The sequence below is a fragment of the Fundulus heteroclitus genome, chromosome 8 (genome assembly GCF_011125445.2).
Source record: "Fundulus heteroclitus isolate FHET01 chromosome 8, MU-UCD_Fhet_4.1, whole genome shotgun sequence".
Lineage (NCBI taxonomy): Eukaryota > Metazoa > Chordata > Actinopteri > Cyprinodontiformes > Fundulidae > Fundulus > Fundulus heteroclitus.
Window position 1 is genome coordinate 9,862,832 of NC_046368.1, and position 25,583 is coordinate 9,888,414.

General features: G+C 40.1%; 1 protein-coding gene across 4 annotated transcripts in view; it reads right to left on the bottom strand.

The window, feature by feature from the left end:
- rxraa (retinoid X receptor, alpha a) overlaps window positions 1–19,333 on the bottom strand; it is a 141,926-nt gene extending 122,593 nt beyond the window's left edge. For all 4 annotated transcript variants that reach the window (XM_012864193.3, XM_012864192.3, XM_036140090.1 and 1 more), the window contains exon 1: window positions 18,985–19,333. In XM_012864193.3, the coding sequence (XP_012719647.1) occupies window positions 18,985–19,012 (28 nt within the window). In that variant the 5' untranslated portion in view covers window positions 19,013–19,333. The remainder of the gene's footprint in view (window positions 1–18,984) is intronic.
- Window positions 19,334–25,583: the final 6,250 nt, after the last annotated feature.

The window sequence follows — 25,583 nt, forward strand, 5'->3', positions numbered from 1 at the left end:
TTCACTGCAAGGTATCCTGTAGAGTTACTGCAATATTTCTGAGCTGTGTGAAAACGAAATTTCGTTCTGTATGCACTCTGTGTATACAAAATGACAATAAAGAAAGTCTAAGTCTAAGTCTAAGTCTAAGTACTCTATTAGTGTGTTTATCTATTAGAAAGTACCCCTGTCACAATTGTTCTGTGCTTAGTGACATCTCCTTTCTGGACAGAGTCATTCACAGAGCTATTCTTACCATTAACCTTGTAAGCTGTCTTTGCTTTTGTGTTTAGCTCCGTGTTTTTCCCCGGATTGGGCTATTGACACAGCTTATTGCTACCACTGAGTATGTGTAGTCTCTGTCCTTTCCTGTCCTGTCCCCTTTCCTAATGAAAGTACACCAGTCTCATGGGTCTGTTCTAGGCTCTGTCACTTCTCTACAGCAGCTAGCTTTGTGTACGCTATTTCTTCAGAAAGAACATACATATATATATATATATATATATATATATATATATATATATATATATATATATATATATATAAATCATTAGATTTATAATATTTAAAAAAAAGCTAAATTGCATTGAATTAATGGGAGCATGCATTAGAAGACTAAGCTGTGCTGAAAATAAAACAAAGAAGCTATTCTTTCTGCGATGACTTAAAGGGCCCTGTGAGAAGAAAGTGCTTCAGTTCTTTCTTTTCTCCCCCCCTAGTTTTATGAGGGCTTGTGTTTGGCTCGGGTCTGGTCTGAGTCTGGATCCACAGCCGGGTGCCCTCCCGCTCCTTTGCCACTTAATTAGCCAAACCTTGCACAAAGGGGAGTTGGTCACATGGGCCCAATTTGGCCCGTAATAAAATCTGCGAGGGCTCAACATGCATTACTCTGAGAGTATTTACGTGGCTGGCGCATTAAGGTAAGTGACTTTGAAGATGCAGAAAATGGGACAGAGAAGAAATAAAGATGAGGGGGGGAGAAAAATGACTGAAATGAAAGGAGGGGACCCTTAAATTCCAGGGAATTTTTCCAGATGTTGCACAAATATTCTGCTGAGGCAATCCAGATGTGCTCAATGTTTATTCGCTCCTCCTGCTTGCTGTTCCAATGGCTTCTCTTTCTTTTCTACAACCCCCTCCGCCCCTGTCTCCTTCCAGCAGCTAACATTAACTGCTCTCTGATAGTGCCTTTTAAGTGAAGGCTTTAATAGCCCCCAGGGCACCTCAGCATTCACTAGGATCCTGTAATAAACATCCACTCTCATTCTCTACAGCTGTTATATGTGTGTGTGTGTGTGTGTGTGTGTGTGTGTGTGTGTGTGTGTGTGTGTGTGTGTGTGTGTATGTGTGTGAAAGACGAGCAAACCTGGTTTTATTGCAACTTTGGATCAATTACCAATTAATTCCGTCATCAAAGCAAGCTGTACCAGTAAGACAAAAAGCCGTACACCAACTGAAGCAAGGACTAAATGAAAACATCCGTCCTACTTCCTTTTCCTGATCCGGATTGTTTTTGTTCCCCTGTTTCAATCACTTCTCCTCACCTCCAGACAAATACGGCCATGTCTGCCGAAAGCCGCTCCTCTCCCACAGAGGATGACCCAGCCACAACCCCTGACCTTAACTCTCCCAGACAGCACAAGGACTCTAAGCTGCACCGCCGTTCACCGCTCCACATACATCAGTTTAGAAAGTCTGTCTGTCAGGGGGATTCTCGTCAGATGACAGAAAGTCATTTTCAGCTCAGGTGCCGAAGCGAGCTGGCCGCTAATCGGCGGGCCGGCTATTAAATCTCCGTCCGTCTAGTAACAAGTGACAGCTGATCAAAAACTGAAGGCTGACGTTCCAGCATGCTGCGGGGATGTTTTTTTTCTTCAGCTGGGACAGGCGAGCCGGTCAGAGTTGATGGAGCTGAATGGAGGTAAATACAGGGCAGTCCGAGAAGAACACCTGTCTGAGGCTGCAAAGGACTGAAGATTAGGGGATTGCTTTACCTTTCAGCAGAACAACAAACCTAAACATGTTGTCAGCGCTGCCAATGGAATGATTTAGATCAAAACCTACTCGTATTAGCAGGGTCTAGTCAAAGTCAAAACCTAAATCCATAGGAGCACATGTGACAACACTTCAAAAGTAATAGTTTGCAAAGAAGGATGGAAAAACTGTTCAGTCTCTAAATATGCAAAGCAGGTGAAGCATATTTCTCTACCTGTACTGACTCGGCAGGGCTTAAAACAAATGTGCCCAACACTTTTCAGATGCTTATTTGTAAAAAAATAAATAAAATAAAATAAAATAAAAAGATCATTTGTCTTTTCCAGTTCATAATTATGTGCTGCTTTGTATTGGTGGATCACATAAAATCCTGGTATGGTCCAGTGATATATGAGGTTTTAATGCTGACAGCAGTGTTCAAGGGGAATGGATATTTTTCTTGTACTTCCATGTAAAAAATATGGACGCTATATGTAAATATATAACAACAAATCATTTTGATTTTTTGTAAATTTTACCAAGGTTGCTTCTAAGACTACTAGCTGTCATTTAGGAACCATACTAACCTAAAAATCATTTGTTTCATTTTACAGTTTTGTCACTCAGATCAAACCCATGTCTTTTAACTTGTTTTCTACAACATGCTTTTAAGTTGGCAATAATTGGAGCGAGAAACTCTCGCTCCAATTATATCAAAATAAAGACCAATATTTAACTCACCGCACTATTTCTAAAATGCTTAAAAACACTTTCATACAACAACTGACAACAAAATCCTGTGATGATTTCCAGTCTCCATTTGGAGCCCTTCAAAGCATGTAGGCTAACAAATTAAAACCTACAGTGCATCAGACATTGGTAGACTGGAACTTCCAGGTGGGATGTTTTGCAGTGGTTTACATATTATCTGTCAGATCGGTTTCTACTTGATAAACCCTCCACATTCATCAGGGTTGGCTGTGGTGTCCCTCAAGGTTCTGGGCATGGCCCAGTTTTAATTTAGCTTTATACTCTTTCTTCAGGAAACCTAACATCTACAATTATAACACATATAACACCTAGCTTTCCTATCCATGAAGATAATTATTCCTGATTGGCTTGTTGCTGGTTTGGACCAATAAAAACCTGGAAGACAAATAACTTTTCCCTCTTGTGATGTAACAAAACGCAGGTCATCATTCTTGGCCCTAAAAAGCTCTGTTATTCATAAACTTACATCAGTTTCTAGTGCCACAGTCAGAACTGTTGGTGTCATTTTTGACCAGGAGTATATATATATATATATTTTTAACTCATATGTCAAAATAGTCTTCAAAACAAATCTATCTTTTAATCTAACATTGCTAATATTTAATTTCAAAGCATCCATCTAGTGTCTTGCTTTTGCTTTAATCAGCACTTTGAGCTTCACTTGTGTTTGAAAAGTGCCATTAAGGTATTTTTTACAAAAAGTAATTAAGCCAAAACAACGGTGCGAACAAGATCAAAAGAATAATAGGTTCAATTTTAAGGTCTGATCTAAATTTCTTGTAGCTTTTCCTTGTTTTTCACTACTTGTCTAAAAGAGAAACGCAACCTTATTGTGACACTTGAACTTGTCAGAGCCGTTTCTAAATGCTGTCAGAACTTCGGTATGTAGAACAGCGATGACGAAGACACAACTAGCTCCTGCACGTCTGCCTGTGTAGTTTACCTGGTTGTTCAACTTTCTTCCCCTAAACAGCCCACACATTATGCTAAAAACTTTACAGTAGAGTGTACAAAAAGATACATCTGCTTCACTAAAACTGATATTTACAACTCTGCACTGAAGTTTTTTTTTTAACCAACACACCTTAAAAACTGTTTACAAATTGTAGAGAGAAAAAAGCTAAAGTATTTGCCTAATTTAAATACTTTAGGTAGTTTAATTAAGTATTTAATTAAGGAACTTCAATTTGATTTTACAAACTTAGATGCATGCTAAATTCTGGACTCAAAACAGGCAAGAAGACTTCTAATTAAAGAAGATTGTTCTAATTAAACAAGACAAAATGTAAGTAGCTAAAAGAATACATGTGTTGTTTTAGCTTCATTGTGGCACACCGTCTTGCAAAAGTATTCATACTTGCTCGGATTTTGTCAACTTCCAGCCACAAGCTTCAATGTTTCAACCTATGACAAATTCCCACAGAATTTGTGTTAGATCAAAACCGAGCAGTGCTTTATTGCGAAGTGAAAATGGTACATTGTCATTTGCGTTATTTGTAAAACCCCATTTTGCAGAAATTACAGCTGTCTTTTGTTGACTCTGCCAGCTTTGCACATCTAAAGATTGGGCAATTCTTCTTTGAACAACATCCTCTTATCACATATCTCAATTGAAATTAGGTCCAGACTGTGACTGGGCAACTCGATACTATAAATATAATTCCATTGCAGCGCCGGCAACATGTTTATGATCACTGGGCTCTATCTTGATTTTCTCTCAAGGTTATCCTGAATTTAGCTCCATCCATCTTCTCATCAACTGTGACCAGCTTCCCCCCCACCACCATGTTCACCTGTGACATCACCACATGACACATCACCGGTGCCTTCTTTAACAAACCTCTGAGGTCTTATCAGAAAAGCTGTGTTTATACTAGGATACGATCACAACACAGATGGGCTCTCTTTGATTATCAGGTAGGCAACTGGCTGCATTGGATTTGATTTAGGGGTTTTCGATTAAAAGGCTGCGTATAAAAAAGGAACATGGCACATTTTTCAGGTTTTTTTCTCTAAAAGATTTGTACAACCACGTATCCTTAGCATTCCCATTAACAGTAATGCAGTACTTTGTGTTGCTCTTTCACATAAAACATCACAAAAAACAACAGAGTTTGTTGTTTTAATGAGACATAATGGAAAAAAATGTTAAAGGGGTATTAATCCCCTATTGTAAGGGACTGCAAGGGTAAGTACAAAGTCAGATGTAAAAGTGTGGCTGTGGTGTAGATTTTCCAGAAAGAAAGCCCATCCCCCCCTCTCTTCTCAACACTCTTTTACCCTCCTGCTTTTGGAAAAATTCCTGAAACCAGACGGTCGCAGCAAGGTGTTTAACCATAGGTGACAAAGACCTTTGGACTCCTGTACATGTGCATGTGTCTCTGTCTGTGTGTGCACTTACAAACAGGTGTGTGTTTGTCTGTTTGGCGCTAAGGGCCGAGAGGCCACAGTCTGGGCGGATGTACCAACACGCTAGACCTGCAGGCGTCAACAAACAGTTAATCGCTCTTTCAGCACTGCAGGCAGAGCAAAAACCCACAGAGGAACTCTGTTATCTGACATGAGATCTTTTTTCTCTGGTCTCAAACACATGTGGCAATATGTGAAAATACTGCGGGGGCAACAAACTGTTAGACTGAAAAAGATTTTGTCTCAGTGTCGAAAAAGTTAAGCCGACCTGATCTGACACGCTCTCATCAATACACATCATCCATTCCACTAATAATCCAGTGTTTCATTATTCCTCTGATGAATTTTCTGTTTATCATAATCACAGTTTTAGCATTTGCCCTTAGATAATTGCTTCAAGAGTCCCAAAAAGGTTGAAAGCAAATCTCATTATTAAGTTGGAACAGGAAACCCTGTCTTTACAAAAACTGAACACACCCAAGCTGCACACCCACCTTCACAGTTGGTATACCGTTAGAGTCACCAGAGAGAAGAGACCTATTAAACATGTAATTAAAAATATATATCTATTAGCAACAGATAAGATACTGGAAAGACAAGATATGAACTGTAGCCAACTACAAAAAGGTCAGTAATATATAAACAAGAAGCACATGACAACTGAACGTATCTGCAACGCCGAATAAGATTTCTGTAAATTTTCCCTGAATTCATTATTAACATCTTGCTAAAGCAGCAAACATTGTGGAAACAGGACCTTTCATTTATTTATTTATTTTTAAAAGCGATTCTCATTGCACATATTTTTTGCTGTTGTTGGTTAAGGAATAATTTGTTTCGCATGAACCATGTGTTCATACACAAACATCACAAATGATTCTTAATATTCAAGTATAGCTAGAAAGAGTTGCTGAGCCTTGCTCAGAAAACCGTGAGAGACTTCCCTTTTGGTTGTTGTTAAAGATGTAGGGAGTAAAAGTTGTAATATACAACCAGTAAGATAATGTTAACTTGGCTTTTAATGTTTCTGTCGAGACCATAAAACCCATGGTGCTTTTACTTAAACTTGTCACACTGGAAGAATCACATAGAGGCCCATACCTACAGACGGTCAACAGATAAGAACTAAGAACTTGCTTTTTCAAATGTGCTGCCAGGGACTATGTCCATATTCTGCCAAGATTTGTAGTATTTTTATTCCACAGATGCAGGATTTTTTTCTTTCTTTCTTTAGGACAGTGATAGGCCATCCCTTAAAGACTCTTCTGTAGAAAACAGCACAGTAACAACTATAAGACAAGAAGATAAAAATATAAATTTGAAAAAGCCTGCAAGAAAATGGGAAAAGTGTCCTATGTAATAACCCAGACAGTAAAAGCGAATTACATTGACAGTTTACAGGCTTTTCTGTTCATTTCAAAGCATGATTTGACTGAATCCAGTCTTTGCTTTTTAACAATGTGAAAATGCTCAAAATGCCTCCGTTATCAGTCTAACTCCAGAGCCATTATGGTATTCAAGACAATAAAGAATGCTGCTGGTGTTTCCTTGAAGTTGCTTTTATGAGCAAGCTTTTAAAAGTCAACAAGTCTTAAGAAAAGATAAAGTACTATAAGGAAATAACAGAACAGCGTCACGTTACCTCAGGCAACATGGAAATGGCATGCTGCTTGCACGCTGCAACATGAAACAAACCCCTGCTGTCTGTTGCAAGAAAGGAGAAAGAAGTGTCTATCTGCATCAATTTACCATATATTATATTATCTTATATTACATTGGTGGTTCTTATGTTAAAATAAATAAGAATAAAACGCTTCCTAATATTAATTTTGGCTGTAATAATCTAAGAAAGAAACAATCACTATCAGATTGGCTGCTTTCCCTCTGCATCAAACTAACTTAAAAATGATGTCAAGTGAATGTCATCCTCTATATAATGAAATCGAAAACGTTTGAAGGAAAACGTTGAAAGAAACCTCCAACAATGAGAGAATTGGACTAAATCACTCTGTCAGAATGGAGGTCAACAGTGATGGTGATGATTTGTGGGAGCATGAATACTTTTTGCATCTATTCAAGGAACTTCTATGTTGAAAGATGGAAGCAATTTTTGCCCCAGAGGGATTTACTAATTTTCCCACGATAACGGCAAACAAAATCCTGTTTATATTTATATTTAAACAAAATAGCTCAGTAGTCTGAAAGGTTGTAATAGTATATGCAAATGAACCAAAAAGGTTTGCAATGAGGCTTTTGGTTCGGCATTTACTATCATTCACTGAACGAGTAGAGTGTGTTTGCATTTTAAACATACAAACTAAAACATTTAAGTGCAGGGCTCTACTTCCAATAAAGCGTTTTTTTTTTTTGTTTTACTTCCGACACAACGTTTAAAATGTAGTGCACAAAGCAGCAGCAAAACGAAACAGCACTGGAAACCACAGTTTCAATGATTATTCAACTGTTTAGGTTCATCACTGTTTACCAGTCAGCTACAGTTTTAACTCAGCGCAGTTCGCAGCGACAAGGTGAGTAACTTTGTTTTCCCGAAACTTAGCACGTACTTGTTCACATCTAGAGAGTGCATTTTTAGCCCATCCTTCTTTGCTAAACAACTCCGGTTCAGTGTAATTGTATTAAGAAAATTATTTTCAGTTGGATTTCTGTCTGGACTTAAACTCAAAATGAACTGGATTTTGTACAGTGCCCTGAGACAACTATTATAGCAAAATGGTACAAAATAAATAAACTGAAGCGAATTGAATATGCTTTGATCAAAATTCAGCTTAAGTTTATTATAGTTAATTTATACTTATTAGCTATATAGCTGTAATTCACAGCACCTCAAGCCTCTTTAACTGAGTCATCCAGCCAGATTGGTAAGAAAGTTTTCTAGCTAAGGAAATCCAGCAGATTGTGTCGAGTCATTGAGTGGAGCCACAGTGTCCAGTCGTTCGCATTATGTCGACGAACTTTGCAACAATCCCTCATACCTAGCGTGCATGTAGCGACAGTGGAGAGGAAGCCTCCCCTTTAACAGACAGTATCCTCCCACAGAACCAGAACCAGACTCGGTGTGAGCACCTGTTCGCCACGACTGACTGCTCTGAGAAGACAGAGCAGATGCACGAAAAGAAGGTCTGATCCAGGAGTACTTTATATGTTAGAGATAAGTAAAACGGCAATGGCATTGGCTCTGAGCCACTTTTCAACTCTAGAGGATGGAAACGAGCCCAGTTAGTCGCAGTGAAAGCTCAGCCATTACCTATGGCTACGAGAGAAACAGGGTTAACCACTGACAGACTCACAAACATCATCTGTGTCACCTATAGAAGGAGAACATGAAGATGTTGGCAGCAGTAGCTCAGCTGATACCCCCATCCAGGATGGTGTCACAACTAAACAGGACGCCAGGCCACATGCAGCTACTATGAAGACACTAAACAGCATCCTTTAGAAGCGGCAGCTCTTCAGGAGCTGTGGCTGCATGTTTAGGGTTCTTTAACCAACGCTTTCCTTACCCGACCTGTGGGTTTCTGCATACAGTCGTGTTTTAGTAGGCCTTCAGCTTCCACTGTACTTCAATTACAGATGTCTATTAGTTTGTACTTGATTCATTTAGGTGTATTAGAGAAAAAGGGTCCAACAGAAGTTCATGGCAATGTTTTTATTTATTTATAAAAGGGATTTGATGAACATAGAGTAAATATGTGAGATTATAGCCTATGGCTAATATTCATCTCTTGTCCCTTGGCAGGTTGATGTAAAACTGTAAGGACACAGTATACACATATTTTCTGCATTTCTTTCCATTTGTCTATTACTTTAAACCCACAGAAAATACTTAGAATTGTGTGATTGTAAGGTGACAAAATTATATAAAAAAAAAAAAGCTCAAGCGGGATGAATATTTTTGCAAGCCGCAATGCAAGCATTGTATTTACAATTTAGATACTGTACTACTGTCAAAAAAGAGCTTGTAGTAGCAAGCCATCTGAAGTGTAAAGCAGACATAAATGCATAAATGCATAAATAACAGTTGCCCTTCGCTCTCAAAACTCTCTGTCTTCTGTTTACACCCGAACACTCATCCATTTCCACACAGTCACACGAGCACGCTCAGAACATAACCAAAGTGTTGTGGGATTTCCATGGCGCGGTGCCCAGCAGCTCGTGAGAGCCCCATCCACCCCCCCACTGGCATCTGGCAAGGTGACAGACAATCGTAACAGCGGGGGTTACTATGGCGGCTACAGAGGAGGGCGTGGGGGCACACCGGGACACCTCTACTAACTGCCGGTGACCTCAAAAAGAAACTGTGATGGAGCAGCGTGATGCGTGTCTTAATTACCTCACTCTGTGTAGGATGTGGCAGGCTGTTTACATGTACATGCACACACACACACACACCCTTGTTGAAAATACAAAGTGAGGACCGTTCCTTGACATCCATTCATTTTCAATGTTTTCAATGACCTTACCCTAATCCAAACCCTAAACTTGACCATTACCACCATGTACCACGGTCTCTGCTACATGTCATCGTGACGCACCCCTACAACAAAATATAAGCCGCCACACCTTCAGAGTTAAGTATTTCTAAATATATGGTAAAACAATATAAAGCATATGATTATTTATATATATATATATATATATATAGCCATATTTGCACACTTATAATAATAATAATAATAATAATAATAATAATAATAATAATAATAATAATAATAATAATAATAATAATAATAATCACTTATTCAGCTCGTTCACCCTGTGTGCCTCTTTTTGGTACAGTTTGTTTTATGTAGCGTTTAGGCGATTTAGGCAATGAATTGAAATTCATAAATTGTTTTATAAAGGTTATTTGTAGCCCCCCAACATATTTAATCACTGTTCTTAATCACTTTTTTGTCTTGGCAAAGCTTCTCTTTCCTACTTTTTTTTTTAAATCCAAGTTTATGCTTTTATCCTATATTACATGATTTTATCTATGCTATGGGGCAGATGAATTTCCCCTATCAGGAATCAATAAAGTAATTATCTATCCATCTATGTATCAAAGTATGAATATGCAAACTAGATAATGACTTTATACCCCCACCACAACCCACCAACACTCACCCTAATGCCTAAACCCTAAGCAACACCTAACTCACACCTTAATCCTAAACCCACCCTAACCAACAAAATTGAAGACCTAAAAAAGGTCCTCATACTCACACACATATAATATAGTTCAATATAAATATAATGAACCTCTCAAAGGCGTTGCTCCATACAAACATTTTTCAGGTAATAAATCAACATGAATAATATTAAAAAAGGAGCCCACAACAAGCAAGAACATATGTATGCACAGAAATATAATGAGAAAGAGCAAAACTGATCTTAGACTCCGTTGATCTGTCCTCTCTTTTAGGCAAATCCACATCAAAGCCTGTTTTCTCTTAACGTAATTAATAAACACGTCATGACTGCCAGAAAAATCAAAGATAGAGTCGTCTTTTTGCTGAAAACACGCCAGCTGAAAGCTTGTGAAGATGAAGCGAGGGTTCAGTTTCACAATTAGACTTTTATTGCATGAGCTTTGCAAGTCATTGCAAGTCTTTTCAGTTTGTGTGCTTATGAGCAGCATTTGGACGCAAAGGAAGCACAGGTCTGGAACTAACTCTTTGGACTCACCTGAACTTCATTTGAATTGCTACCCAAAACCATCAGAAAAATAAGGTAAAGTATAATATTTAGATTATCTTACCACAGACTGAATAATCCACTATGATATATATATATATATATATATATATATTATATATTTGTATATGAGATACAAAATATTATCTTTTTTAAACCATTCCAATGATGTTGACAAGGAAGGAGAACCAACAGACACCGACTGTGCTTCTGTCTGTGTGAAACACTATGTTACCTCTAAAACTATATCAAAACATAATATAATTTGATTTAAGATGATTTCATGAAACTGTCAGCAACCATCTTTATTTTTTAAACAAGTGCTGGATGTAAAATCCTTTCATCTTGTTTACAGATATATGAATTACATTTATAGTAATAATAATGTTGTAATGTGTTATTAGTAACATTATTTTAAAAAAAATCATATATATTACATACTAGTAAATTATTTATTATATCATTACAGGCCAAATCTGATGTTTTCATGCTGTGTAATTCTTTTGCTGCAGCAGCAGCAAATAGATGCGATCACGCAGAAAGCGAAGTTACGTCTGAATATTGAAGCAAAATCTCAAAATATCAGCCAGGATGTTAAAACGGGCCAAGCGGGCCTTCCATACGGAATAAGACCCTAAGCATAGAAACAGATTAGAGAACGTGTGTGCGAGCAACATGTCTCGGACCCCTGACAAACTTACAACGGTTCTGTCAGGACAAATGGGCTAAAACTCCAACAAATTATTGTGCAAAGCTTTTGAAAGGACAACCAAAAGCCTTCACCCAAGTTATACCATTTAAAATGGTATAACTTTTAAAAAGTTATCATTTAAAGTGTAAAGAAATCCTTAATATTCTATAACAGGAAACCTTTCTATGTCTCCTCTAACGTGGCTTCCTTACAACCTATAGTGTTTGTGGTTTCTGTGTGGATTAAAGCTGGAGAAACTTGTTTTTCCCCTTCATAAATTTAGCATGGAGCATCAAATAACGTTTATTGTCTGCTATATTTTCTATCTCTAATCAAAACAGGGGAGAAAAAGCTGAGCTTTCAGCACATGAAGTCTACCACTCCTTCCAATGCAAAAATCCTCAATAGAAGTGAGATGCTAGTTTACCGATATGAACAGAGGTAGAAAAACCAAACTTCGTTCCGTAGGTGCAATAAATGCTGTGTTTCCAGATTCAACGCATATTCGTGAGAAATGACTAGGATTTCATTGTTCAACTCTACTATTTTTTTCACAAACCAGCTGCTCCACCAACAAGTAGCTGAATTTGGCCACAGACTTTGAGGAGGATGCAGAGTTTACTGTTCGAACATTTCCAGTGTCCGTGTGCTTGAGCGTTCCCAGCCAATTCCCCTCGTCTTATTCTGGGATGTACGCAGAGCAGAGAGCGGAGAGTTCTGGCAGGAGTAGGGGGCAAGCCGACCTTCCTCTCAATACGAATTATGAGTGTGATCTGCCCCAAATCCCCGCAGAGACTAACATTTCCACTTCAAAAGAGTGGCTGTACGCACCCTGAATAATGCCAGCCCACAAAAAAGCCATTCAGACACTCAGAGGACCTTCAATAAACCCCGAAACCACAATGCTTAGATGATTCCAATAACCGAGGAGGGAACGCGCTCAGAGTAACATCCAAGCTTCTCTGAATGAAGTGAAGCCACATGAATTAAAAGAAATGAATGAAACAAAAGGTAAAACGATTCATTGGTTGGATTTTGAACTTCATTTTCTTCTTTTGGTATTTTATTTTATTTTCATTTTTTTTACATTTTATCACATTACAACCTCAAACGTCAACATATTTCATTGGGATTTTTTGGGATAGACCAACAGAAAGTATTGCATAACTGTGACATGGAAGGGAATTTTACACAGTTCTCAAGGCTGTAAAATGAATTTATATTCCGTAATAAAACATATGCCTTCAGAAGTCTCTTCATTAAACTACCACTGCACTATCACTGTGAACTTTCCATGGCATGATGATGTCAGCACGGTGTTGGAAGCATCATTCACTGGCGATTTGGCTCCAAAATAAAATCTCTGATTTTTATCATATGAAATCGATTTATTTATTTATTTTATTTATATTTATATTTATTTTATTACGAAAAGAAATTTAAAATTTATTTCAAAAACGTGCTTGTATGTCAAGCGTTTCGTCTGGGAGTTGACCTGAATTCAAATGCAACTCAACACAAGCTGTGAAACATGCTTGTAAAACAAGATGGCGGCCCTGCCGTTGTAAACAATGGAAATATAACAAAACGTTTGCCGCTAGTGGAATCAGCCAATGAGCTCAGAACAGGCTTCACTTCACTTGTGTAACTTCAAACTAACTTAAAAGAATAAATGAATAGATTAAAGAACCTCATCTTATGGTAAAAAAAAAAAATCCTCTTTTCAATATTTTGACGGTATATTTTTCTAAACATATATTCAGCATTGCATGCTATTCTCTTCATCAAAGCACAATGAATGCATTGGCAAAATAAAATCCGAAAATTAAATCTTAATAAATTGTAAATTCAAAGTAATTAATTAAATCAATTTATCACCCAGCCCTACCACTGGGGTATCCGTAAACCGCGGAACAAGCCCCCACTTCCGGGGTAGTACCTTTCAAAGCAAAAGCATACAACTTAAACTAAACCTCGTAACAAGGCACACCTTCTAGTAGGACGACCACCCTAAACATAGAGCGAGAGCTAAGATGGAAGGGATTAAATCAAAGCATCTTCAAGTGGTCCAGACCGAAATCTGACTCAGAATCAGTAGCAAGACTTGAGATTGATGCTCACAGACGCTCTCCATCGAATCTGACTGAGCTTGAGCTATTCTGCGAGGACGATTGGGCAAAAAGTAATTACAGCTCTGCAAATAATTGAATTGGGGGGATAAGCACACAAAAAACCTTTTTGAATGAATTTTTTGTAAAAAAAAAAAAAAAAAAAAAAAAAAGCGAAAAATTCCTCTAGCTTCACAATTATAAGCCACTCTGTGCTGCCCTTAAAAAGCACTTTAGAATGTATTAAAATCCGTGGTTATAGTGTGAAAAGGTTCGTGGTGCATGCATATTTATACAAGGTACTGAAAACAAAATATTGTTTTGCAAATCACTCTTTTACACCAAACTGACTAACAAATGTCAATCAGTGACACTTGGCAACTTTTAAGCCAACTGCTCCAAAGCCGACAGGAACAGAAAGGAGAGCAAACCTCCGAGACAACAAAGGAACTAGAAGCTACTGTCTTTAAACAGCTTAAAAGGACAGAACGCCAAGGGCAAATTCCTAAAATGATCAAGCATATGGGGGTGCAAAGGTCAAGGTTTGAGGTGCAAAGTTCAGCGCCGCCGCTATCAATAAAGACCTCCTGCCACCGAGCGGCTCCTTACACAAATAATTAACGAGCCTTTGAGTTCATTCCGGGATTTGTCCATCAGAAAACCTCGGAGGCCTTTTTTCCTGATCCGTTCTGTGTTTAGGAAGCGAGTCTGCCCTTAAGAGCGAGGAGCAAAAAAACCCGCAATTTCGTCTGAAGCCGGAGGAGCTTCTCCTTTGAACGTAAAGTTTAAGCGACTGGAAAACATTCACAGGTGTGCATGCTCACTCTGTTGTCATAATCGAGGGAAAATGAATTATTCCCTCACGCCGTTTTTAGTCAGCATGCAAGCATGGGTGAGGGGTGGGAAAATCCAGGGTGGGCACGCAGGCGGCGAGCGAGTTTTCTTTGACTTGCTTCAGTTAAGAGGCCTCATGGGTGAGATTGTGAGCGAAAAGGAAAAAAAAAACAAAAAAAAAGTAGAAAAGAGAGGGAGAGAGCTGTCACTTTAAGCCATTAAGTCTCGCTATAAAACTCCTCCAATAAAAATGACAGCTGCAGCGGCCTTTTATTCCTCAAAAGGGAAGCAAAAGCATCACATTGGGAACACAGGACTGGGCGGCCGTAAAAGACAAACTTGGCCAAATGCTTTTGGCAGAGTTGTTTTACCTCAGACACACACACACACACACACACACACACACACACACACACACACATACACAGCCTCTCCCTGTATTACCTTTGTTCCTGAGTTACTGCCAGAGCAGGAATGCGGAGCGCGGCACCCCTCCTACTCCAGACGCACACAGCCGTGAATCCCACTTTCCCATCAAAGACCGTGAACTTCATTGATTTTGGAAATGAGGGCTGGCTGCTTTATACGACTTAGGTAAGTTCACACAAACAGAAAGCACAGTGTGCTTCGTAAAAGGCAAAAAGAAATTAGCGCGGCTCTTGCCGGCGGAAAACTGAGCACAGGGTGAGAAGGCAAGTCCTTCTTTAATAGCACTAAGGACTTTTAAAGTAAGACCAACTTTTTTTATTGTTATTTTAAAGCAAAGCTACTAAGCGTTTTCTCCATGTAACGAAGTGGTCAGATAAGAAAAAAAGCTGTTTTGAAGCATTTTTTATAGATAGCAAAGTTTGCAGGTTATCTTATGTCAGTTTCTTTTATTGCTCTGAAAAAAACCCTCTTGTCCTCTAAGATTCCTTGACTGCTGTGTGTCCTTTGTTCACGTCTGCACACCAACACAGAGTTTTTGCATGGATGCTCAGGGCAGAGCATAGTGTACTTCCAGGCCGATTCTGGAAATGAGTCACAATAATCTGCAGGTTTCCACTAAAACTGAGTTTTGTTAAGTTTCACAGAGAAAGAAGGAACTTTATTTTGAAGTCTCCAACAGGTCTTCTTCAATGAATTCTCTGGATTTAGCCAAATTTATGTGCTCTGATCAGTGTCCTTGCAGAGTGATGCCCAGAGCATGATGCTGCCACCACCATGGCCAATGGCTTTCATTGTGCAACTTTCCCTTACGGTCAGAGTCTCCAACTAGAAGGTTTTGTCTAGAAGGTTTACAGCGGTGCCATATTCTGCACATTACCAGATAAAGGCTTGAACGGTGAGATGTTCAAAGCTGTTATTTGTATCAGTAATGTTCCTAAACGAACCTCTGAGGACTTACCTAACCCAAAACGCACAGATTTTTTTTCTTTCTTGAGATCCAGTAAGACACATTGGGGCTCTATGTATCAATTAGGAGATTTCGACAGGCAGACCGTTCCACTAGGTTTGATTTAAGGGTATCAGAGAGAGGGGGGGCCAACGTTTTAAGATTTCCATTAGTAAAAGATGCTTAAAACTGTACATCCCTTCCTTACACTGATTCCATACACATTAAATATACACTACGTTCTACTGGTCTATCACTCAAAATCCCATAAAACATCAAGGTTTGCTGCTTTTTACGGGACGAAAGTTCAAGAAGTACGAATACTTTGTGGAAGGCAGCTGAACTCTGCTGTGTTCAAACAGCCTCCTTGTCTTTCCTGCTGTTTATTTCCCTGACAGACTGTCACGATCGACCTCCTCCGACTAAAGGCCACCGTCTCCTTCCAACATCACCCTTCCTCTCTTGGTAGCTGGAAATCCCACGTGTGCGGGGGACGTCGGAGCAGTCAGTGTCAGGCTAACACATCGGCGCGCGGTACCGAGCGTCCGCTGCCAAGGCGGGGCGTGGTCAGCACCTCCGGCAGCCGATCTATAATTCCGTAACGTGTCCATTGTCATTTCAGTCAAACGCATGTCACGATTGATTTCAAACGCTGCGCAACTTCACGTAATTACGCCGAGCAAGCGGATAATCGACAGAGTCAAGGACTTCGAGGACGGCGGTCGTCCTTGAGGAGGCCAATTAAACAACCGGTGCTCAAGTGGCCAGTTTGACGGCGCAATCCAAGACATAAATGATGATTTAAAGAGAAGAGGCTGCTAATGAAGCGGTAAAATGATGAGGTCCAACTCGGATGGCAGAGAGCTGAAACGCACACCGGCTCCCCTCTCGTTCCGGGCGAGGCTTTTTTCTGTCCGTCGGGCAGGTTTTAGGCGCACGTTCAGACAGTTTGAAACTTGAATCAGCATCGGCGTGGACACACAATACAGCTCACCTGTAATAACAGCCTGTCAGTGTGTGCAACGCTAGCGGTTCAGGGTGGTTCTGAGAAGCCACATAAAGGGTGCTGGGGTGACACCGTCAGCAAGCAAAGGCTGTAACTGAAGAAAGCCGGGGGCCGGTGCCTCAGAGGTCCCTGCGAGTCCAAGCCCCCCCCCCCCCCCCCCCTCACCTCCCCGGTGCGGAGAGAGCACGCAGCTGATGAAATGCATGAAGGCGTAACCCGACGCCCTGACAAGAGAGAGAGCACCAGACACAATAACAGAGGGGGGCTCACCTGCAGCTCCGTGCTCGGCTTTGCCACCAGGGGACACGGGTCTGCTCTGTTTACTTTGACTAACTTACAGTGGGTACGGGCCATTAATGATTCACGGTGCCGCGCGCTTGTGTTCGCTCAAGCTGCAAACTCAAACAACCAATTAGCACAAATTAGAATCGATCTCGGATTATTTGAAGTCCATATTGAACTGCTTTCATCCACTTCTTAGGATAGTCTGCAGCTGCTTAAATCTTTTTAGTTACACCCTTGATAAGCTCTGCACTAGCACCTTTGTTCAGTGAAGAATTCCCTGGGACCGTTGAAGCTTGATGTTCCTTCATACGTTTCTAAACTTCTGCAGCCGTATGTCACCCACCAGTACCTTCAACTATGTGACCAGAGCTTCTTCTAAGCTACAAAAGGCAGAATTGTTTCCCCACTATCCATTAAATTAATTAAAACTAAGAACACTCACCTCATTTTGAGTCTAAAAATGCAATACATACAAACACAATGAATGCAACAGCATTTACTTTTATGCACTTTTTTTGTTTGCTTATTAAGAATCAGGTAAAAGTCAGGGATCGACCAGTAAAATCTTTATCAGTGCCTCTCTAATGCAAACAAACAAAGCCAGATTTTGCCCTCGCATGTTAACTTCATGATGTAAAGCACCTTGTGAACTCTGTTACTTTTTACATGCCGATCATTTAAGAACACCAACCGCCACGCTGGGGAAGTGGCTCCAGCAGATATGTGGAGAAACATCAGACATCTCAGTCCAGAAGAGCGCAATCTTAGGAACAACTAAGATCCTAAGAAGAATCCTCAAGCTCCCAGGCCTCTGGTAGAGGACCAGAGCTTGAGAAACGGAGAGCCACCAACCCTGCTCAGGAGTGTGAGGGGTAGGTGAGGGAGCAGTTTATATATATATATATATATATATATATATATATATATATATATATATATATATATATATATATATATATATATATATATATATATATATATATATATACATATACATACTAGATCTTTGTAGTAAAGCATATGAAAACGGTGTAAAATCTAACATCTTGCACATCTTGCACAATGAGCACTTTGAAGATTAACTGGACAATTCTCATCCCTAAAAAAAAAAGAACAGTCCAAATTTAAACTATTGAGCAATGTGCAGAGGTCACTTTTGTGCAGCTGATCTGAGAATGGCACATATCTATATCTGATTTTAAGTAGAAAAACGCGCTCTCGCTTTGCATTTAAGTGCAACAAACAAAGGGAAAACCGCAAAGCAGTAAAAACAAGGTATTTCTCTTTAGATATGCTTTGATTACTGAGATTTAAAAAATATATATATATCCAGCTGTACGTTCAGGTCAGACCTCGTTCTTTCCTGCAGCGAAGTTTAAAACCGTTAGTGTCCGACCAGATACAGCGCAGAAAGTCCGCCGTGAAAGTGTTGCAAGCACAGCTGATGCATAGAGTCAACAGTTAGTTCGAAAGTTTGAAGTTGAACCAAGTCGATTCTGATGCGCCGCACGCGACCCTATGCGCGGCGCGCAGCGAAGCTCGAGCGCTGTCAGCCCGTGCCGAAGTGAGATGTCATCAACTGGCGCACAGCAGCTTCAATACACAAGCAGAGTCGGAAATGTATTTGCTTTCACGATTTATTTATTTATTTTTTTTGCAGACTATACATTTTTCCTCCCCTTCTGTTAGAATTAAACGGAGCTCGCGCGTTTGGCAACTCGCTGCACGCGCTGTCAAAGTGGGAGAGAAAAGGGGGCAGCGCGAGGACACGTTTCCCGAGAAACCTTATAGAGAAGGGCAGTCATAAAGAAAAAAAAAAAACATACATTTTTTTTTTAACCCAGTCGGGTTAACTTACCCAATGACAGGAACGGTTTGGTTTCCATGTCGGACTCGGAGGTTAGCTCATGCCAGCTGAGACCAACGCGTTCGGGGAGCTTTCTAGCGTGCGGCTGCTGGAGCAAAGCGAACCAGACCTGGGCGCTGCTGCTCCGGCTTGCTGCTGCTGCTGCTGCTGCTGCTGCTGGGGGGCCTCTGGGAGGAGAGCAGACTTGGCTCTGAGCGGTAAAAGTGACAGCTCAGTGTCTGATGATAGTATCAGGAGATAACCTAATGTTTCTTCCTCTGTTTGCACACTCAGCTGCTGCACTCTCGCTCCTCTCCTCCCCTCTCTCTCTCTCTCGCTCTCTCTCTCTCTCTGTTTCTTGCGCTCGGTTGTACAACAACTCCAACTACTGGAACAGAACAGCAGAGAGGGACCTGCGCAGGGGGTACTCCCACCAACGCGCGCCGCTCCGCAGCGACGCAGGCGGAGGAACGTAAAAAGCTTGTTGCAAAGTTTGAAAGAACGACACTTGACTCGCTTTTTTGCGGGTTTTTTTCTCCTCCATCTTTAGGGTTTCTACCAACCCTGGAGTCTCCTTGAGCTTCACAGTAGCTATTCCTTTAAGTGCTTATCTTCTGCTGTTTTAACCTGGCCACAGCTGTTGAACCACAACGTTCTTTGGTTTAACGCATCTTTCTCTCAAAACGGCCGCTAAGGAGTAGGTTGTGCATTCAGATTAATAATCTAAAGCAGCAGGGCCTTGCAAAAAAAAAAAGGGGGGGGGTTACTCATGCATCTTTTAAACTAATTTGTTCTAACACTTCAGTGTATCTCATTTGGATTTTAATACCATAGGTCAACACACCGTAGTGCAGAATTGTGAACAACCGTTTGCAACCTTTCAATAAGGGTCAGATTTGTTGAGTGCATAACTAACAGTTGTCCCGCCAACTCCTGAGCTATGGATCTCTGCAGCTCCTCCAGAGATCATGGTGCCTCTTGGCTGCTTTTCTGTTGTACGTCGGTAAGGACATTATTTTACAACCGAACACCGTCTTGGTTCTTTGGTCATCGCGTTTGCTGCTTGCTCACTCAGGTTCTCTAACAGACCTCAGAACAAACTTTCTTCGAGCAGCTGCATGCATGCTGAGATTAACTCACACACACGTGGACCACCGTGGGCACGAATTAGGTGATGTCTGAAGGCCACTGAAGGGCAGTGTCATTTATTTAAGGCTGTCCGAGTAAAATGGCTGAATGCATGCCACCGTTTTCTTATTTTTACTTGTAAATACAAATAGGACCATGCATCCTTTTCCTTTCAGTATTGTCTATATTGGTTTATCAAATAAAACCACAATAACTTACACTGAATGTTGTTTGTGGTTGTAATGTTACATGTTCGTTTTACCTTATTGTTACAAGAAATCAGACAGAGATGGATTTGTCTAGAACCTCTTGGCAGTTTGTAGCGATCTGTAAGGTCTGGTATTCACTTCAGTTGATGGTTTTACTTCTGTGGAAAATGAAATATTTCAATTTTCGACGGTGGGAGGGGGGGGGGTGGGGGTTGTTAGTAATACATGGAGATCAGGTTTCTTCTTCCGTTAGGGGTTTCAGTTCTGAGGTTGCTGCTCGTTCTCAGTTTGAGGCGTTAGGTGGACAAAGGCAACAACAAAATATGACTCAACTGGATCATTTTCAAGAATTTGTTTTCAAACGTAGTTCTGTGAATGTGCTAACTGTGGCCTGTTTACTTCACTTGTGCCTTAATGTGCACCCTTCCTGTTAAATATGCCCTAAAAATAAAGTAAAAGTACATTTTTGCAGGCGTCCCCTAGAAAGCCTTTTTCAACCTTTTCCACTTCATCACCTTTGTTTCACATCTGTTCTTCCATCTTTTAAGCTGCCTCTTCGAAGTGTGGCTTTTTGAGATCTTTTGACCTACTTCAAGACGTCAAAAAAGATTTAATTTTTTTTTTTTATTTTCCCCGGTTAGGCAGTAATCAGACTTGCCTGGGGCTAATAGTACCGAATTAAAACATGTTATCACAGTTAATTTACAATTTAATACAGGGAGTAATTATATTTTTCAAAGAATGCCAGGTTGTTTTGGATAGCTTTTATCCCTCAATAAATAAAATAATTTTATTAATACTGCACTTTGTATTTATTTGGGTATCTTAGTAAGTAGTTTTTTTTACATAGCACGTTTCACAGATATGTAAGGGGCAAATCCTTTTTTACAGCATTGTATCTTCTTTTTAATAGGAAGTTTAATATGCCTTTGCATACATTTCACTGCATCAGAACAATATGCAGGCTAGATGTTTCCTGTTCTCGCTCTCTTTGCTTAATACATGTCATGGATTGTGATTAACTCATGTCCCTTTTCCATTTTCCTGGACACATGAAACAGACGACAACAGAGCCTTCACTGTGTTCACGTAAAGTCTGCCTGCAGAAGTCCTGTGTTTATGCATCCTGCAGCACGTCTACAGGCCCCTGCTGAGATCTTGCTTTAACTAAGAACTGGTAGGTGTTCCCTGCATGTACTGAGTTATGATGCATAATTAAAGCAATGTGTGACACATCGCAGATCAGATGCAGCTGGCGGGAAAAAAAAAAAAAAAACAGCCTAATCAATTGTAATGATTCAAGGGGTATCCGAATATGTGTGTGCTGGTAAAAAGCTGCAGATGAGCAAAGAAAGCCGAACGTATTCTTCAAGCGCCTCATTTTTGCGCTTGGGTTAAGATGTCAAAGATCTCTCCTCTCCAACACTTTAAACCATCTTTCCAGGATGATCCATTAGTTCTATCTGTATTTTGCGCTAACTTGAAATGGCTCTTTTTTTCCGTCCTGAACCCCTGCTATGTAATGCAAGGCAGACGTAACACGGCCCTTTTAAACACCTCAATCTGGACTTGGTCTCTCATCTTTCCGCTGAATCCAGCTATTTAATCCTCGACTCAAGCCATGATTAATTGCATTCTGACCGTTCACCTTCATGCACATAAATTCTCTGGAGGGTGTTTTAGCTCTCCTTAGTCTCTAACGTTCTTTTGGGCTTTCAAAGGCCTCCAGTCCACACTTACCTCTGAATCCCAATATCTCTCGGCTCCGTTATGTCTTTTGTTTCTCTACTTTATGCAACTTGTTGGGGCCTCGGGGGACTAGAGAGCGCCGCTGTTACATTACACTTAGCAGTGGTTGCTTTGACAGCTCTCCCCCCTCTCTCTTGAAATGTGTGATAAATGGGACAAGGACCTTTTGGCGTCCTTTGTGCCTTAACCATTCACAAGAAGCTCATTCCTAAAAGTTATGGTGGCTTTGACAGTTAACTGTTGGCTTTGACAATGGTTTTCAGTCCTTGGGTGTGTACAAATGTAGGACCTTAAAATCAAAACAAATCATTAAGTCTATCAAAGTTTGTACGGTTCTAACAATGAGAGTGTCTAATTGGTCCATTTATAAAACTCCTTAAGCGATTCATTGCTCTATATCTTCAAAGAAAATCAAAATTTAACCATATTTATTTATTCCACTTAAATTGGACCAGAGAAATTGGGCATTGGGAAACATGGTCAGCAGCAAGGAGCACCGAAAAGCATTTTGACACCATTAGGTCACTTGCATTGTCCATCCCTAAGGAAGGTCCCAATCGTCACATCCCGGGTTCACATTCCTTAACCCCCGGGGTCAGGGCTTTGTCTTAGGATAGCATTGAGGCAACTTCCCCTGCGGAAATCAACACAAGCTGACACAGTGACTGCTGGAGACGAGCGCAGAGGCAGGAAAGAGGAGCACCATACGCGCAGCGAAGATGTGCCCAAACGTCGCTGTTGTTTCTAGAGACTCATGAAAACAGGCTAACTTGTCCCACTGGGAGTTATTGATTTGTGTCTTTGTGTCTTCGGAAATGTTTTCACTTTTTTTCTAAAGAAAGATCTGTGCCGCCTGAACCAGTGCCAGTGGATACCAGTGTGATTTTAGGCCTCAGATCAACTTACACACGTGTTTCCTTTTGTACGGAGAATTGGGAGAACTTTATTTTGGTTACGTGTCCAAGGTTTCCATTCAATAGTTGTTAGGCTACTCGTTTGTGTTTAGCTAGTGTTAAGTCTAGAGAAATACGGTATATGGTTTGGGGAGCTGATCTGTCCTGAAAAAAAAAAACAAACAGATCTAGATTTCCATTGCTGGCACACAGTTTCATACCTTGTCACATATTTTGGTTTCTCTAAGAATGTGTTGGGCAGCTCCAAACATGAGGAAATGAAGCATATTTTGTGAAACAAAACCTATACAGGGTTTTAGAAGTGCTAAACTACGTAGTTTAGCTTTTTCAGTCGTTTTGTTGCTGAAAAGTGCTTTATGAGTAAACTTGCTTTGTCTATGGGTGTCTCCAGGTGCTAAAATAACTATTAGGAAATATTCAAAAATCAGGTTAGACTCTGCTCCCATGTCCTCCCCCTCCAAGTGTTCCGCAATGAAAGGTGTGCGAACCTTCGTAGAGGGTGTGTATCACGTAGGTGGAGATAAAATAACACTGTAATTAGGTCACTTTTACATTTATGCGACATTTGTAAAAAAAAAAAAAAATGTCTCTAAGGTGCATTAGATGCTCAGGCAACTTTACTTTAAAATGTGCCTGCCTGGCTTAGCTGGACATTATAATTTGGGGGAAGTGTCTGAACAAATCAAGGACAATTTGGGTCTTTTTTTAATCATGATCAAAATTAAGAATGAAGGATATGGCCAGTATGAGAAAATTAAAGACTATGGTCTCCCAAACATAAACAGATTACAAAGAAATGTCCTAACTGACGTGATAAAACATGTGGAATATATTTTGTCTGGCACCCTTACCTTTCAACTTTTTTTAATTTCTTTCAAAAATTTACCGGCTCTCTGATTTCGTTTTGACAATTCAGTTCTTTGTTTTGTGCGGATTTGTCATCAGATCAAGCCACTTCCCAGATCCAAGTTTGAAAAAGTGGACAGTATTATGGTAATTGATTGGAGCCTATTTAGCTAAGGGCCACTCTCCATACTGAATACTCCATCAACTATCTAACCGACGTGCCGACTGGATTTTCAATGCCGCCTCTGGCCAAAATGAGACTTCCTCAACGGAAATAGCAGAAGCTCAGACATGCATCATTTTTTAATATCATATTAAAGCGAAATTGGCTACATTTAAAAAGACACAACAATAAATCTTCTCAGCTCTCAGCTTAGGCTGTTTTTTTTTTTTTTTTTTCTCTTCTCCACGGAGGGGGCGAATCATCCTCCCTGAAGAGCATCATCTTCCTCCCAACAATTGAGTGAAGCATTATTGCAAGATGATGGAGCTCCTGCTGCCGGGGCTGACAGATTGTGAGGGTGAATTATAGCCGCGCGGAGGGTTGAAGGTGTAGTCAAGCACTTGTGCTTTCAACGCAGCTTGATAAGAAGAGATGTCATCATCGCATTTATATTTATTTGCTTCAATTTCTTTCAAGATGTTTATAAATACATAGGTTGTATCGAAATATGTTACATTCTGTAACAAATAGATTTGTATTTTTTTCCCCCATTTCTTTAGAGTTATGAATGTTTAATGCAGAGAAACACGTTGGTATCACTGCTCACATCACCTTTCACAAAACAGTTCCAGCTTGACATGAAAGAGGGAGAAAGATGTCACTCATTTTTTTTTTTTACTTGCTGGCTTGTTTAGTTGGCCTCGGACTGCACACTGCGCTCTTCTCCACAACAGGTTGATGCTCAAAGTGGGCTGCAAACCAACAACCAAATAAATTAAAGAGCATGCGTCATGAGTTTTTACAAGTTTTGTTCAGCCTTCCAGCTTGCGATAGTTGTGGTCATTCCCATGACCGGAATTTATGAATATGTAAAAGCAATTAGCATGACACAGCTGAGAACACAACATGTGCATTAGACATACTAAAAATCTCTTGCTCGAATGTAAATTCGGAAGTTAGAGATTTACTGAATGATTTATCCAGGGAGGAGGAATTCAGTAGAAACCTTTTCAGACTACTGTAGCGTTGTGACTTAGCAAACCAGCCCCCTCAGCAGGGATTTAAAAGCCCTCCGCGGTGAGCCCGGTCTGCCGATAAATCTCACTTTTTCCACATAAACAGTCTTTGTTCCACATGTAAAAGAAGTGAAACTGCACTAAAGTAGGGCAGATATCAAAATATTACCCCAAAGGCACTGTGTGCCACAACCCTCAAGCAATACGTCCTTCTTCCATATGTTTTTTTTTTTGTCTCACAGCAGCATGTTGTTTGGCTGGAAGATGCAACTTCAAGTAAATGCTACATATGTGGTGAGAAGAAAGAACGTTAAACTATACAGCAACTGCAGTCAAATGTTTACTATTTCATCTGACTCAGACGTATAAGAGGTAATGCTGAAACATCATGTTATTGAACAATAACCTTCATCAGCCTTCAGATCAAGGTTGAGAACCTACTTGTTTAAAGTTGCCTTTAAATATCAACGTTGAAGTATGCAGTTCTACTTTACTTATATCTTAACCTACTGGTGCTATTGCACTGCAATGTGCTTTACTTTGTAATGTGTGCCCTTTGTCTCCGTAATGTTTTTCTTTCCTGTGT